Source organism: Cutaneotrichosporon oleaginosum, assembly GCF_008065305.1.
Source record: "Cutaneotrichosporon oleaginosum strain ATCC 20508 chromosome Unknown ATCC20508_contig04, whole genome shotgun sequence".
NCBI lineage: Eukaryota > Fungi > Basidiomycota > Tremellomycetes > Trichosporonales > Trichosporonaceae > Cutaneotrichosporon > Cutaneotrichosporon oleaginosum.
This window is the reverse complement of record NW_027072173.1, coordinates 2,125,114-2,140,993: the sequence shown is the minus strand read 5'-3', so window position 1 is coordinate 2,140,993 and position 15,880 is coordinate 2,125,114. Positions and strand designations below refer to the sequence as shown.

Here is a 15,880-nt window from a genome sequence, read left to right as displayed (position 1 = left end):
GTTACATGCAGTAATGAGCATTTGCCTGTAGGGAGTCATCGCAGACATCGCAGACATCGCAGACATCGCAGGCCTTGCAGAGATCGCAAAAGGCTGGGCGAGGAGCGTGAGCCCATTGGTGATTGTGAGCAGCATGCAGCCTGCAGCCAGCCATGACAATCCCCCATCTGGCGCATTCCTTGCGCTGTTACATGCCCTCATTTCGCTTCGTCTTTTGCTTCCTTCCTTGTCATCATCTCTCCAACAATTCTCCATCCGCTCCGCATCATCATCTCCTTTCTCGCCATCGCGCGCTGATCGCTGACCCGTGTCTCACTCTTGGCTTTGCGCGTACGACATCCGATTCACCCCGACCAAAATTGGCTCCTCTTGACCAGCACAAGCCCTCGCGATTAGGTCCGCGCAAGCGTCATTCACCTGACCCAAACGCTCGACCCTCCCTCCCTCCCTCCCTCTCTCCCCGTCATATTCCTCTCACACCCATCAGCACACTCCATCATGGCGTCCCCCGCACCAGTCGCGTCCCCACGGACGGAGCACAAGACAGTGGCCGAGCCAGCCAAGGTGCGCTACAACCCATCCAACAGTGTCTGTTCACCTCGCGTCCTCAGGGAACGTCATAAGACACCCTTACCATCCCACCTATGACGCCGCGTTCGGTGTCTGCGCAACGCTAGGCGCCTCTGGCCGCTGTGCGGCCCGTCGTCGAAGCGTGGCGTCGTCCCATTTCTTCTACATTGCACCCCGAGTGAATGCTGACCTGTCCCCACTTTCGCCATCAAACTCTCCGCCGATGTCACTGTGTTCCCTTGCGTCATCCAATCTACAGGCATCCACATCCGCGTCTGATGTTACCACAACCCCGAGCTCGTCTTCCGCCGCCGCCCCAGAGGCATCTGTGAGCACTCCAGCTCCCGAGGTCGCCTCCAAGAAGGAGGCCGACTCGGCTGAACCCGCTCCAGCTGCCGACGGTGCCGACGAGGAAGAGGAGGACATCGGACCGGTCCCCACAGACCCAGAGGGCATTATCAACATGGAAATTTTCGGACAGATCCAGGACATGGACGACGACGATGAAGACGACGCTGTGGGACACGAGTTCTCCAAGGGCATCGTCTGGGGCTACTTTGAGCAGGCCGAGAACACGTTCAAGCAGATGCAGGAGGCCATGTGAGTTCATCACACGGTTGAGAGTCCTAGTCGGCGCTAGCGATCTATCCCCGGCGACTGCGGAGCACACATGTGACTCTCGGGCCAGCCTTCGATAAGATGGAGCTGACGCCTCAAGTGAGGAGCCGTCCTTGTGGAAGCTGTCGTCACTGGGCCACTTCCTCAAGGGCTCAAGCGCAGCACTCGGCATCATCAAGGTGCAAAACTCGTGCGAGAAAATGCAACACTACGGCAACCTGCGTGACGAGGAGGTCGGCGCCGCACTGAGCGAAGACGAGGCGCTCCGACGCATCAAACAGTTGCTCGTCGACTGCAAGCGCGACTACGCCGTCGCCTCGGCATATCTGCGGCAACTGTACGCCTCGTATGACGAGTAGACGCCGCCCATCTCCGGTGCTTGAATCCGCCCGCCACGCACTCTCAAGACCGCACGCAATGGCACGCCAGCTCGTCACTGCATAGACTGTCCACCGGCATTGCATCTCGAGCTCCACATCTATCGCTTCCGTTATCACTACCCCGTCCCGCCCTGAATACCCGCCGGTCCCCTTCCTCCTCCGCTTCGACACCATTCGGCAACACTCTCGACACTTGACCTCGCCGACCGCACTCGTGTGCTCTTGGTGACAATGACTGTAGCATTCCCCGTCTCCTCTTCTCCCCGGCCTGTCTCTCCACTACTGCACGTCTCGGGCGCGCGTTTAATGATGCAGATCCTATACGAATACCGGCGCAGTAGCTCTAGCGGGGGATTGCCTCTCCCACTGAACTTCTTGACCGCACCGTGGCAGCTAGAGAGCTTCACAGTCTACCTAACAACCCCAGACAACAGTGATACCCTAATAACAGACTGGCACATGCCCTATACCCTCTACGTACAGTCACAGAAAATGCCTTACGCGACACACACCATGGCGCTAATGCTTGTGGTTCGGCCGGAAGAGGCCGTGCAGGAATGGGCTTTCAGAGTAGCCCCCGCTGAACCCCGGTGCACCCCACTGCGCCTGAGGCTGGAAACCAGATGGAGGTGGCGCAGGCGCAGGCGCAGGCTGGAAGCCGGATGGACCGGGTGCAGGTGAAGGCTGGAATCCAGACGGCGGTGGGATGGGCGGCACGTACCCCGCATTGGGAATGCTGCCGCTGATGCTGGCTGGGCGGTTCGATCCGCCGATGGGAGCGTTGAGCATGCCCGTCTGGCCGGGGGGACGGGGAGAGATGGGTCTAGGGTTGGGGTTTGGCGAGACAGGCCTGAGGTTTGGCGAGGCGGGGCGATGTTGGGGCGGCACGGGCGTGCTGAGGGTTGGCACCGAGCCTACCATCGACGCTGGACGGGCTTGGGCTGGGGTCAGCTGCTGTGCGTACCCGCGGCGGAGCGCGCACCTACGGGAGTGGGGCGCTTGTTGCTGTTGGCACGCGCGGCCCCGCCGGCTTTGAGGTCTGGGAGCTCGATGGTGGACAGGTAGATTGCGAGGTTGGGGGGAGGCTTCCACGAAGGCGCGCCAAAGGGGGCATCGTCGAGCTTGATGACGCGCGGGCCCTTGGACTCGGCCTCCTCCTCGAGCACGTACTGGTGCAAATCAGCCTGTTGGTTGCGGTGTCGGAAGCGGTTGACGCCTAGAACGACCTGGAGGGCGCGCTGGGCGGCACGTGCGTCCTTTGTGCGGATGATGATGAAGAGAATACTGGGGTCCTCGAGGAGAGCGATGGCGCGATCAATGTGCGTATTGAGGTCCGTGTTCACCCCGACGATGACTTCATTCGCGTCCTCGTTGTAGACCTCCGGTGGTGGGGACGGGCGCTGCGGCGCGCTGGTGGGAGGGCCTGCGGGCAGGGGCTTGTTCTGTGCAGGCTTTGGGGCCTGCGAACCTGAGCTTTGCCGGCTGTTCGAGGCGGAGTCGGCGCCGTCAATTAGCGCAGTGAAGGTGATGGCCAAAAGTGTCTCCAAGCCGCGCAGGTCCTTGATCTCGTGTCCCAGAAATCGCTCGATGTTGTAATGGAGAATCGACAGCTGAGCAGGCTTGCCGTCGCGACCTGCAACACGTCCCAGAGCAATGTCAATGTTAGGGTCGGGGCGGCGGTCCATAAAGCAGGCCATATCCTTGGACGTGATCCCGCCATCTCGCTTCCACATGTACTTGTTGCCCTCGAACTGGAAGGACCATTCCTGTCGTCAGCGGTAAAGAGCGGCCGGCGCCAGGGTGACGCCGCGTCACGCACGAATCCGAGCTTGCCAGTGAACTCAAAGGGGACTTTCTCGTCGGGACCATGGAGCTCGAGCCGCCGGCTGCGGAGACGCTCTGTGAACAGTCCCGTTGACGCGAGCTTGGCCTGCGAGAATGCGTCTGCTGTTAGCCAAGGCAAGTCAGAGCGAGTGGGAGCCGAGCGAAATAGCGTGGGAGAGGGTGAAGTTGAATGATTAGCGAGCGGTGGCAACGTCGCCGCCACCCACACGGCACTCCCCAGCGAGCGCGCTCGCGCTCATCCACAATCCCGGGCTCACCGTATAATGCAGCGCTGTACACCTCGCCGTCTCGCGAAGTCTCGCGCACGCGCCCGTATCGGATCGCTTGGTCCTCGACCGCGCGGTTCTGGTTGTAGTTCTCGATCAGGTAGAGCACGTTGGGCTGCTGCGCGGGCACGAGGGAGAGCGTGTAGCACGCCTTGTCACGGAGGGACATGGCGAGTTAGTCCCGCAAGCGCGTGAGAACGTGAGGGAACGAGACCGCGAGAAGAGTCGAAGCGGAAGGGAAGAGAGGGAGGGAGCCCAAGGGGGAATGGATTGAGTGGGAAGGGTGGGGAGGGGGGAGAGAAGAGTGGACTGGGATAGGAAGTTGACCGAGGGAGCTTGTACCGCTGAGGAGCGTAGAGGCCAGAGATGAGTAGAGAAGAGATGAGAGAGGAGTTGGATGGTGTCGAGACGCGAAAGGAATGGAGGAGCATGTCAGTGCATTCTCCAGTGTTCAGGGCATCCCCAGGCTGTCAGGCACCGCCCCGCACAGCCCAGCTGGGCCCAGTTTATCGTTGGCCGGGAGCTTCCCGCAATCTCTTACTCCAGTGTTGTGGTCATGCGCGTGTCTGTTCCAGTTCCAAAGCACCAAAGCATGCGTAGAGTCTGCAGCCGAACAGATCGGCAAAAGCGGTCATTCATTTCAGGCCTGCATCGCATCTACAGTAGGCGTGGTATCTCATGCCGAACTCGTAGGAACGACTCCGGAACAGCAGAGGCACCCGTCGCGGAACCGACACGCGTTCATCTCACGCGGCAGAGCTGTGCCTCAGCGCGACGTATCCGCCTGCATCGCCTTGAGTGTTGTGATCTCATAATACATAGTCTGCCTATATTGCGCACATAACACAAGAGACCGCGCGGAAAAGCTGGAGGCTTTGAATGGCGGTCACAGTCGTGGGTTGCCGTCGGCCGCGAGTTCTATCGCGAGCACTGGAAGTTTGGTCGGCCGCGGTGGTGCTAAATGTTTGGGACCAGACTGAGCATACAAGACAGAGCCGGTCTCTGGATGTACCTGCCCGTGGAGGCTACAACAGGTCGTCTTCAGGTTGGGGAGAATATACAACTCGTTGACGTAATTGTGAAGGGTGCTGATGTCAGACGGATCGAATGTTTGAACAACGCGCCGCGTATCTCAGTTATGCCTCTCCAGTCGCCTGCCCACACCATTAAAATGGGTTCCGACACATGTACAAGTCGAATTTCGCCCGTCCTTGCCTCATTTGCTACGCTGAGGTAACAACCTCATTTCCAAGAACCGCTCACTGATCTCAATCCTGGCTATCCACTCCACTTACACGCTTACCGCCGCATCTCAGCATGGGTAACAATGGCGCTCTTCATGCCGTGGCCGGCCGGTGCTCGCGTACTGGCTGTGACGGCGGCATCACGCGAAGAGCTCTGGCTCGGCTAGGGCATTCGGATAACCGTCGAGAAGACACTACAACTGACATGTGTCCCCCCGCCGGTTAATAACATGCTGCCGCCACCTCTGCAGCGCGTCTGCTGTCACGCGACAGTAAGGTCAGGGGTCAAGGTTAGACTCCTTCTCATATTCCATTGAGATGGTGCCTTGCAGTGGTGAACCCATCGACGGGTATTTGTGAGATAAGGCGTCTCCTCTGACTATGAGGTGTTCTCCGAGGCCGAGGTGTAGAGGTGGGCACCGGCGACAGAACACATCCGCGCAGTACGGTGGCGAGCGCGGCTCTCCCGTACCCGGCGAAACAGGCGTCTCAACTGTCCCAGAGTCCTCCGAACCATGCACAAAGCCTTGGCATCGCTTGGAGCTGCAGCCGATGCGCTTAAGTAAGACGGCTGATCAGCAACTCTGTTCGGCTGCACGGCCGTTTGCTTCTGCTTCGCACTTGAACGCCTGAGCTAAGCGCTGGGCGCGCTGATGATCTAGGTCAGTGCGTGCACGGCTCCAAGCCGTACCTGCTCTTGAGCAGACTTCGAGTCTTTGTAGAGCCCTGGTGTGCGGCCCACGCGCACCGCATAGAACTAGCGCAATCTTTACGTAGGGTGTGAGAAGTGGCGGTCGGAGGAATTGGATGATGCGAAGATGGGGACGCAGCCGTGCGTTCTCTGTGCCGGGTAAAGCAAGCGGCGTGCGATGTGATGAGACTGGTCTGCGTTGGAGAGGAGGGGCTAGAGGAGGAGTTGAAGAGGGGGAGACCGTTAGGGGGTGAATAGCTTTGCACAGCGAGAAGAGGAGCGGGTTTATTCGTACACAGTTGCTGCATGTATCTTTATGGGGTTGATGGGCATCACGGAGGAGCTTATCAGTTAAGGACAAGGACGGGGAGCGGAAATAGGCGACGCCGGTTGTACGGAGGTGATCCCCGTCCACGTGGCCTCAATGTGCCTATTTGGCTTTGTGGCACAGACCGTCTGAATTGCGAGATATCTGCAGTGGCGGTGAGAGTTTCGCTGGCTGACGACGCGACCGAACAGCACGAGCCCTGTTTCTCAAGGATCTGAGCACGGGCGTAATATTTCTCCTCGACTCGTCCCCTTCCACATCAAAAGAGCCAGCGAGAGCCAGGGGCAGAAAGTGACGCGAAGCGCAAGAGGCGCGCTCGATCGCGCTCCGCCGTGCGCTGCGGTGCGACAGGGGCGGCGGCACGACGGTGACGCGGCGACACGACTAACCCGAACCTAGAGAGAGCAAGAGAGCACGAAGCCTATGTCCTTGGCGCGGGCGGACCTACTCACCTATCTCGCTACCTACCATTCCCACCTCAGCTTCGCGCTGCTGACCTCAGCCCGGGTTATGCGGAGGAATGTGGCCGTACAAGGTGGCGCAGAAGCAAATGGTGGTGTGGGCGGACGGGGTGGTCGCGAACAAGGCTCGGGTGTCAGCCGCTCGCCCCGCCGCAGGGTAGGGGCTACCGGATCGTGTCCTGCATGTCCCGTCAGGAGGCAAGATATGCAGGACTTGCTAGACGTGCAGGACACGACCACTCCCGGAAAGCGCAGGTGCACGATCACCAACTGCGTCGATGCGGCCCTGTAAGCTGGGCGGCCTGGCGTCCGCTGGCACACTGGCGTGGCGGACTAGAGGCGAAAAGATCTCGAGCAGCTGCTTTCTCTTCGATCTTCCTTCGATCTTCGTCTCAACTCAGACCAGCACATCGCATACACACCACACAGGCGAGCCCGATAGTCAACCCAAGCCTGTCCCGCCGAAAAGACTGATTTTCCACGTGAGGGCTTGCTGGACGTGCTTTGCTTCTGCGGGGAAACTGCTGGCCTCGTGATACACACGCTCGTTCTGCTCGCGGCTCGCCATTCCACCGAGCCACCGACCGACCACCGCCTTCTGCTCTCGTCCTTTTCTACTCTCCACATCCTCTCTTCACTCATCTTATTGCCATCTAACACTCCTCATCCTCTCGTCTCCTCGTCTCCGCGAGCCCCACCAGTCCCACAAGTCACGATTTTAGGGTCACGAGGTATGCGGAACAGCGGCCAAACTGCTTACGTCCTGACAACAAGGCCTGCCCAAACTCGTCCGTGCGACCGGTCACCCATGGTGGCAAACAACGTCGCCACTCGCGCGCAGCGCGCAAGCCCCTCCAACCCCTCTCTCCCGTCGGTGCATCCCAAGCTCGCCAATGTCGGGCCTATAGGCCTCCTGGCCGATGTTGCGTTGGGCTACACTGCCCCGCGCAAAATGTTCGAGAGTAACACACTTCCGCCCATCGCCCACCTTACCGGTGAAGTGCGTGCACCAGCGCTTCGGCGCGCCCCGCGCCGTCTCTCTCCGGCCCCGGCCTCACGTATGGACTGGAAGGACGCACAGAGCCACCAGGTGACGCCCGCGCCCAGGCACTGCCCCAAACTGGCTGACGACCAGATGAGAAGCTCGTCGCCGTACCTGCAGCTGCCCCCGGCAGCAGACCGCCCCGACCCGATCCGCGGCCATCACCCAAGCCAAAGCCAAGGTCAGCACCTACCACACGTCCAGCACCCGCACCAAAGCCAGTCCACGCACTACTGGAGCGAGCGGGGCGAGTGGTATCAATACCCTCGCCCGCCCCCTCTCGTCGCTACCCAGTCGCACGGCAGCCACCCGCGCACCAAAAACGCTCACCGCTCCCACCCCGGTCCGCACCCCTACCAGCGCACACAGTCCATGGCCTCTGGTGTAGGCGCAGGTGGGAGCATGGCCGCGCATATGGGCTCCGATGTTGGACACCTACGCCCTCCCTCGCACCCAAACTCTCGCCATTACGCGCACCCGTCCGCGTCTGGGCATTCCGCTGGGCATACCGCCGGCCTCCCCTCTCCCGCCTACACGACTCACAGTGGGGAGCGCCACATTCCTCTGCCCATCCACCCTTCGGCAAGATACGCCCCAGGGCGGGGCACGCATTCCGCCCCCACCTCCACCCCCGCCTCCACCCCTGCTTCCGCATCGGCGTCTGCCTCCGCTGCCCAGTCGAGACCCACCTCGGGCAACGCGACGCCACAGCCACAGCGTGTCGACCCAGCTCTGCAGAGCGGCGACGATCACTCGAGTGACAGTGACTCGAGCGATGACGAAGACGAGTGGACGCCGGTGGCGAAGCGCCGTGCACCGGCTCCGCGCACGCGTGCATCAGCGCGCCTAGCGGTCAAGCGCGAGAGAGACGACAGCGAGCTCCGCGAGGTCGAGGACGAAGAGGAGGGGCCGAGCGCTAGCACCTCCCCAATAATCGACGGCAAGCCTAAGAAGCGGACGTACGTGCGCCGTGACGCCCAGCGCCGCAAAGAGCAGAACGCGCAGGCGCAAAAGAAGTTCCGGTGGAAGAAGAAGGTCCTACAAGAGCAGGTGGGTCAGAGTAATACAAGAGTTGCTAACAGCAGATGCGTGCCGACCTCGACGAGCAGCGTGCACTAGTCGAGGAGCTGCGGGAGAAGTGCGCCGCGCTCGAAGACTTGCTAGGCGAGCACGAGGTTGCGCTAGCCGCTGCACAAGAGGACAACGCTCGCCTGGCCGCGCGCCTGGAGGGGTGTGCTTGTGAGTAGGATGTGAACCTGGTATCTGTGACCAGGAAGTGTTGTTCCGTAGCGGTTGTATGTGGCATGATAATATGCAGCATGATACTCGTCCCAGCTCATGATTTCAGACAAGTGAGATCCCTGCATGGGAATCGCACCTTCGACAGGGTCGTACGTCTCACACCTATGCTACATGCACCATGTCTGGATGTGCTGTACCATGCCGAGCCAGTTATGTTCTTGCACTTGATGATTGACGAGCATGATACGTTGGTCGTCGATCATGACTCCCATTGGGTTATGGTCCAGCCGTCGCAACACGGTGCGGTAGGGAAGGCGAGTGACAATGTCGACTTCCCAAGCATCGCTCTTGATTACCGTAGGCGCAGGAGAACCCCCTACGCTTGGTAACGCTTGATTGCCGGCAGCGTCCTTCGCCGGGTGCGTCTCTGGTGCGCCCACAAATTGCACCCCAGTTGACGGCTTCATGCGTTTGCCGGCCCACCAGTGCGGATTGAAGTCGTGCACACACAGCTCGGTCGAAAAGCCATGGCTGCTCGCGGGCCGCCGCACCAGGCTCGCGTACCGGTAGCCAGAGCACGAGCAAACCCAGAGCCGCCGCATGAGCTGTGGCGGAGGCATGACACGCGTCGAGTGCTCACCCCACTCGTCCCATTCGAATGTGCGTGTAGGTGAATCAGCGTGGTGCTTCCGCCGTGGCTTGGCCGAGTAAGTTCGTTGCCTGTCGTCCGCGTGACCGCTGGCGCTTGCTGGCGATGCCGGCGAGCCGTTCCGGGACCTCGGCGGCGACCTACTTCTGGATCGGATCATGTCCGGATCGCCTGGGGTGCTCGAGCCCGAACTTGAAGCGGGTGAAGACGCGTTGCGGCGCTCCGCGCGCTTTACCGCATTCCGATGCCAAATGTCGTGCAGCCGTTCTTCCCCTTCCTCCGCCATTTGTATCAACGTCTCGCGAAGGATGAACATCTCGTAGCACTCAGACCGCATGCGCATTGGCATCACGAGGTGGTCGTCATCCATTGCCAACTCAATGACGATGACGCCTCGGCGCGGATCTTGTGTAAAAGGCCTGACACCCAACGTTGCCTGTTGACTTGGCACAGGTGGGAACGCTGGGTCTGGCCGCATATGCATCTGCGACACCATCGATCCGGCGCGCATAGGCGGGAGGAGAAGACGCACGACGAGCACAAAGCGCGGCGAGGTCGAGTCCGACTCAGATCGCTCCAAGGGTGCGGTGCTGGTCGGTGCTGGTTTTGAGGGGTCATGCGCGAAGGAGAAGATGTCAATGCTAGGGGGGTGAATGAAGACAGGATTCTGGTTGTCCATGAAGCCTGGGACGCCGCCGAACATCTCTCGAAGCGTAGGCCCAATGACCGCTGGCATTGTGAGAGCGACGGTCGTCGGCGTAAGGAGGGCCATGCTGGTGCGCGCAAGCGTCTCGCCGAGGGATCTGCGGCCCAGGACAACGCCGGTCTTCCAGTTCCAGGCAAACAGCTCCTCCTCGTACGCCGCGCGCACGGCCGTCAGCTCGTCCTGCACAGCGATTAGGACAACGAGGGTGCTGTCCATGACTTGGAGAAGCTGCTGGCTGACGTGGCTCATTTCCCCGTGGACCCACGGCGGTGCGTCTAGGGTGGGAAACTTGGCGAGTGGATGCGGTTCGCCCGTGCTCAGGGATAAGAGGTGGAAGCGGTGGATCGGTGCGTGGCCACTCGCTCTCGGCGGTGAGTGCTCGCTCACCACGATAAGGTCCTGCGAAGGGTCCATGGTCAAGTCGGCGATGGGGAAGCCCACGTCGACTTCCTTGCACGGGATGATGGGGGAGCCAATATCGGGGTCGACGGAGGAGGCAAGCGGGATGAGACGGATCTTCGTGGGCTGGAGTCAGCGGTTGTGTCAGCCACCGATGTGTGACATCCGTCGACCCACTCTGACACTGTGTGATATGGATCTCTCTTGGCAAAGCAGGAAAATGCCGTCCTGAAGCTCGTAGACGCCTGCGGGGCCAGAAACAGAAAACTCGCGCACTTCGGCGGGCATGAGCTTGTCGAATCTCTGCTCGCGCTCGGCGAGGAGTCGAAGCTTCTCTGCTGCGGAGAGGGCGCTGACATCTCTTCGTGGGGGCGCATCCTCCTCCCACGCGGCTAACTCGACCGAAGGGATCGTCGCGCGCCTCGCATCCGAGTAAGGCGATGTCTCGATGCTCGCGCCCTCCAGCGGCCACGGTGGCGGGGCAGGCCTGTTTGGTACGTCGAGGTAGCCTCGGGCAGCGAGGGCTGCGCGGTACGCTAGGCGGGGTGCTTTGGCAACTTCTCGCAAGGCGCAACATGTCTGAGGTCAGAAAGTGCAAGGAAGGAGCCGGGACTGGCGAGGGATTGGAATGAGAGATGGCGGGTTCAAAGCCAGCCGGGGTGGCGATGCGGAGAACGGGACCGCCGAGGTATCGGTAGGGGTGAGCTGGATGGATCTTGGGAGCTGACAGTGGGAAGCTTGAGAGACCAGTCGCACGGGGAGGATGACGGATATGAAACGGATTCGGGACACTGTGAGCCACGACTTACCTGCGATGCGGCCACCAGGCCGTCCAGGTCGAGGTTGGCGAGGACGCGCTCGAGAATCTCGCTGGGTAGCTCGAGAATAAGACATGGACCCCCTTCTGGCGTATCTTCTGGAGTTTCTCTCCGCCTCAGCGCAAACATAACGGTAACGACAACAACGAAAGCAATAGGAACGAGCATGAGCTCGGGGGGAGTGATTGTGAGATCGAGAGTGAGATGCAGTGGAGCATGACCGCTCGATGATGGGTGTCACGTGACTGTGCACCTGCTCACCCCCTCTTAGCGCTTCACAACATGATTCAGGACCGGTCCGTTGATACATTTCGTTCACCATAAACCATGTCCGCACCAAAGCGCTCGACGGTGTACGTCGCGGGATTGCCAGCAGCTGTTAATGAAGACCAGCTGCTGGCTACGTTTGTCACGTTCGGCGACATCCTCGAGATCAGCATGCCGCATGAGCAGCACGACTGTGAGTCCTTCCTTCCTCTAAGATCTGATGACTCACATTAGCAACAAAACACCGCGGATACGCCTTCATTACCTTTGCAGAGGCGGCGGACGCGCAGGAGGCCATCGACAACTTCGACCTGAACGAGCTGCCCGGGTACGCGGGGCAAGGCAAGTTCCTCAAGTGCTCCATTGCGAACCCAAACAAGTACGGTGGCGACAGCAGCGGCAAGCATGGCCGTGCATGTGAGTTTATGCAGGGGCGAGCTGACATTCTGTGTGGGAAAGCGAAGAATGGCTGCGCGAGAACGCAGAAGCGGGGCCAGACCTAGCCGCGGCGGCGGCGGCGGAGGCGCAGAACGGAGCATAGATATGTATCAAGTAGAGACTGAGCGTTGGTATGGCGCGGCCCGGCGTGAGAGAGGACACCCTCACGAGCAGAATCAGATGTTTCGCCGAGGTCGGAGCATGCTGCTCCCCGGCAGGTGTCCCAAGTGACCAGCATCAAGCTATTGCGCTCTACCAACTCTCTCCTCATGCTTATCGCGTTGCCTCTGCCCTTTATCACGAGCATATCACCTCTGGCCGTCGTACTGGATTCGATTACCGACATTCTCTCTCACGTGGCTTCTTGCACCAACTACATCGCTTCTACGTCCTACTCTACTGGAATGTGGGCGATCTCCAAGACTCAAGGAAGCCTGATGAGAAGCTGTCGTCAGCTGCAGCATGTGATGTCAACTTACGTATGGCACTTCAACGTCCTCGCCACTCGAGTCATCAGCCATAACCTCTACCAGCAAACTCTTCTGCCACGACGGCAACGGCTTCTTGCTGACCTCCTCGACGAGGTCTGAGATCTTCTTGGGAAGACGTTCAGCCGCCTGTCTGTCAGCAATGCCTCTAATTGGACCGACCTTCTTAGCGGGAGTGAACGCTGACCACAGCATGGACACGCCCTGCGACACCATCTGCAGCTCGAGGCCGTGCTTCTCCTGGAACCAGTCGATGATCTCCTGCAACGTCGGGTTGCCCTCAATCTCGAAGCGGTCCCACAGAGTCCACTCAGTGTCATTGTACTTCTGCTTGGCGGCAGCGATGGGCTCCGAGAAGCCGAAGAATGGCAGCGCCAGGTTGACGAAGCCGTTCTTGTACTGCTCGATGTCGTCCTTGCCGTCAATGATCTTGTACAGCTCGAGGCACACCAGGCCCACGGCGAGGGCGGTGGTGGTCGCGATAGCGGGGATGATCTTGCCCGCAATCAGCTTGGTCTTGTGGCGATCCGCCTCGGTGATGCTGTAGTTACGCGCGCGAAGGTTGGAGGCCGCCGTGATGAAGTCGATGTGGTGGTTCGAGTCGTCGTCCTTCTCAAAGTCACAGGGCGCCAGGCGGAAGCCAGCAAGCGAAGAGGGAGAGGGGAGAGTCTTGACAATCGACTCAATGTCGTCCGAGTCATCGGGCGTCTCGTTCACAGGCTCGTTCTCGTTAACCTGAATCTTGACGCCGCTCTTCGGCACAAACTTGGGCACCTCAAAGCCCTCCAGCGCCTTGCGGAAGACAGCAGGGTCACGCTCTCCCTTGAGACCATAGTTGTAGGCATGAAGGTTGGCCGCTGCCACAAGGTAGGCGAAGTCAAGCTCGTCGTCAATGTCGAACGCAAGCGGGTCCGGGGCACGCTTGGGGCCCGACCAGAAGGGGGTGCCGTTCGAGTTGACCTGGTCCTTGGGAAGGTTGTACAGGAGCTGACTGATCTCGTTGACATAGTCGTTCTGAAACTGCAGACGAGCCCACTGAACGCACTCGGCAAACGTGGTCGGGCGGTTGACAAGGTAGCGCTCAATCTGCTTGAGCTGCTCGTGGTGCTGGCCAGAGCTCTTGAGCGTAGTCTCGACAAAGTTGGGCTGCGAGAGGTAGAGGTTAACGGTCTGGGGAGGGTTGACGAACAGGGCGTCGAAAGCCTCACGGGCCCACTAGATGTCAACTGGATAACTGGTTGATAAACTTACCTGAATGGTGTGCTCAATGGCGTTGGGGAAGTTCTTGACCGTGCACGAGGGAATCGACTTCTCAGGAGGGTCCTGCGAGGACGAGTACGACTCGGTCATGAACGGGATGACGACCTGGGTGTTGGCCTTCGTCCCGAGCGTGCCCGACTCGAGGAGCGGCTTCTGGTAGAACACGCAGCGGCGGTCCATGTACTGGCGCGCCATCACGTTATCGAGCGCATTGGTCACACAGTCGAGCTTGCTGAAGAACTCGTCACCGAACGTCTGCTCGGTTTCGGGGCCCACACGCTCCTGGTAGGTGGTGATCTTGCCCTTGAGGGCAGGGTTCATGTCAGTGACGGCGGCCGCTGCGGACGCGGCCTTGAACTGGCCAACGTCCTTGGCGCGGAAAAGGAATTGGCGGTTAAGGTTGGACTTCTCGATGGTGTCAAGGTCGGTGACAACGATCGAACCCTCGGGGCCAGAGCCAAGACCCATCATCGACCAGTTCTTCAACATCTCACAGCCAATGGCTCCCGATCCGACTAGGAACTGGCGGTTGGCGGCAATCTTGTCGTGGAACTTCTTGCCGAACACAGCGATCTGGCCATCGTAGCGAGAGCCGGTGGGCTGGCAGTCGGCCTCGGTGGGGAGCTCAGTGGGGAGCGACTCCAGAGAGTCGAAGTACATGTTCTGCTGCATGGGGTGGAACTTGGCCGAAACAGCCTTCAACACCTCCTGCGCGACGAAACCACCGATGACAGCAACCATGGGTGAGAGATCACCAGTGGCCTGGAACGCGAGCTGTTCGAGAATCTTCTCGTCAAGCTCGCCCTCGGTAGCGGTGGACGAGTGAATCTCCTTCGCGATGGCAATAAGAGCGGCAGCATCCTCCGAGCTGTGAGCACGGGGAAGGCGGCCGTTCTTCTCGAAGTACTGCGACAGCGCCTGGAAACCGACGTGCAGTGTCGCGGGGCGGTCCCACTTGGCAAAGTCAGTGATGAAGTACTCGGGCTGGGTGAGGGTGTCCTTGAGAGACTTGAAGTGCAGGACCTTGGGCATCTTCACCTGCGTGAAGAGGCCGCCCGACTTGTACTCTCCGAGGCCGGTAGTGTCGCCGATGCTGAAGGTGTAGGGGCCTGATGTCAGCTTGCGCATACGTTTACAGCTCACCCTTGACGGTGATCTTCCGGGGCTCGCAACCGTTCAGTGCCTCCATGCCCTTGACCTCGGCGAAGGTGACATAGTCACCGTCCTCCAGGCCGTGGCGCGTCTCATCCAGGCAAGTGACAAGCGCATCCGGCCCATCCTCGATGTGAACAACCATGCCGCTCAATGGGTTCTCGCCGGTCAGGTCGACGCAAGTAAAGTCATCGCCGAAGTCGTTGAACACCGACCCGAAGAGGCCGCGCACATCAGCAGCAATGAAGAAGATGCCCTTGGTGCGCGTGAACTCGTCAATCTCAATCTGCTTCGCGAGCGTCGTGTTGGTGAGAACGACTGCCTGCCGTCAGCTCGAGCCCAATCAGTGCAGTTCACCTGATAGGGCGCAACCATGTCGGGGGTGATCTCGCCGCTCCCCTCCAGCACCTTTACGGGCACATACGAGTTGAGCTCGGCGAGACGCGGCGCCGTTACTTCGTGACGCGGCTTGCCGACGTCCTCCTCACGCAAGAAGAACTGGCGTCAGTGCGCGCCCATGCGCTTCACAAACCTGAGTGCCGAGGTCGGCGATCTCAACCGGCGCCGGGTCGTAGATGGTCACACTCTTGACGCCGGCCAGGGCGACATTCTTGGCTGCGCGTCAGTGCTGTCTTGGCGGCACGCACCAATCTCGACACCAAGGCCCTTCATTCCGACAATTAGGACGTTAGAGTTGGCCATCTTCTTCATCGCTGACGTTAGCTGATTAAGAGCATCGCGCGCTCACCCTCATGGCCGAGGACGTAGCTATGCGTCAGTGTTGACCGCGGAAGGTGATGCACTTACAGCTGGCGAGAATAGAGACCCTCTTATAATGTTAGTGGTGTAATGCGAGCGGGGTGCGTACCGTCAACTGCACGTTAGTCATACTCGTGAGGAACGGGGTTGGACGTACTCTGGTCGTTGCCAGCGACGGGGTCAACTTCCATCGCGGACGCCATTTTGGGCAGGGAAGGATGCGGATTGAAGTGAAGGAGGGTTGAAATGGATTGGGA

The 15,880-nt window shown here is 60.0% G+C and overlaps 8 protein-coding genes across 8 annotated transcripts; 4 read left to right on the top strand and 4 right to left on the bottom strand.

The window, feature by feature from the left end:
• Nucleotides 1–191: 191 nt before the first annotated feature.
• On the top strand, nt 192–623 carry COLE_05277 (uncharacterized protein; the record flags this gene model as incomplete). Its single annotated transcript, XM_018424108.2, has 1 exon — nt 192–623. The coding sequence occupies one exon, from the start codon at nt 192–194 to the stop codon at nt 621–623; it is 432 nt and encodes a 143-aa protein (XP_018276430.1).
• A 410-nt stretch (nt 624–1,033) lies between these two features.
• COLE_05276 (uncharacterized protein) lies at nt 1,034–1,547 on the top strand (the record flags this gene model as incomplete). The annotated part of the gene is made up of 2 exons (XM_018420043.2): nt 1,034–1,170; nt 1,289–1,547. 2 exons carry the CDS (start codon nt 1,034–1,036, stop codon nt 1,545–1,547), a joined length of 396 nt encoding a protein of 131 aa, XP_018276429.2.
• Nucleotides 1,548–2,087: 540 nt separating this feature from the next.
• COLE_05275 (uncharacterized protein) lies at nt 2,088–3,848 on the bottom strand (the record flags this gene model as incomplete). Its single annotated transcript, XM_018424107.2, has 4 exons — nt 2,088–2,509; nt 2,551–3,334; nt 3,388–3,512; nt 3,671–3,848. 4 exons carry the CDS (start codon nt 3,846–3,848, stop codon nt 2,088–2,090), a joined length of 1,509 nt encoding a protein of 502 aa, XP_018276428.1.
• A 1,633-nt stretch (nt 3,849–5,481) lies between these two features.
• COLE_05274 (uncharacterized protein) lies at nt 5,482–5,922 on the bottom strand (the record flags this gene model as incomplete). The annotated part of the gene is made up of 2 exons (XM_018419705.2): nt 5,482–5,581; nt 5,615–5,922. 2 exons carry the CDS (start codon nt 5,920–5,922, stop codon nt 5,482–5,484), a joined length of 408 nt encoding a protein of 135 aa, XP_018276427.1.
• A 1,433-nt stretch (nt 5,923–7,355) lies between these two features.
• On the top strand, nt 7,356–8,692 carry COLE_05273 (uncharacterized protein; the record flags this gene model as incomplete). The annotated part of the gene is made up of 3 exons (XM_018426218.2): nt 7,356–7,403; nt 7,539–8,495; nt 8,531–8,692. The coding sequence occupies 3 exons, from the start codon at nt 7,356–7,358 to the stop codon at nt 8,690–8,692; spliced, it is 1,167 nt and encodes a 388-aa protein (XP_018276426.1).
• A 162-nt stretch (nt 8,693–8,854) lies between these two features.
• On the bottom strand, nt 8,855–11,427 carry COLE_05272 (uncharacterized protein; the record flags this gene model as incomplete). The annotated part of the gene is made up of 3 exons (XM_018426918.2): nt 8,855–10,567; nt 10,619–11,020; nt 11,251–11,427. 3 exons carry the CDS (start codon nt 11,425–11,427, stop codon nt 8,855–8,857), a joined length of 2,292 nt encoding a protein of 763 aa, XP_018276425.1.
• A 159-nt stretch (nt 11,428–11,586) lies between these two features.
• Nucleotides 11,587–12,067, top strand: COLE_05271 (uncharacterized protein; the record flags this gene model as incomplete). Its single annotated transcript, XM_018420962.2, has 3 exons — nt 11,587–11,719; nt 11,761–11,943; nt 11,976–12,067. The coding sequence occupies 3 exons, from the start codon at nt 11,587–11,589 to the stop codon at nt 12,065–12,067; spliced, it is 408 nt and encodes a 135-aa protein (XP_018276424.1).
• A 367-nt stretch (nt 12,068–12,434) lies between these two features.
• On the bottom strand, nt 12,435–15,575 carry COLE_05270 (uncharacterized protein; the record flags this gene model as incomplete). Its single annotated transcript, XM_018424106.2, has 7 exons — nt 12,435–12,581; nt 12,615–13,667; nt 13,704–14,821; nt 14,856–15,186; nt 15,222–15,362; nt 15,397–15,479; nt 15,512–15,575. 7 exons carry the CDS (start codon nt 15,573–15,575, stop codon nt 12,435–12,437), a joined length of 2,937 nt encoding a protein of 978 aa, XP_018276423.2.
• Between the last annotated feature and the right edge of the window lie 305 nt (nt 15,576–15,880).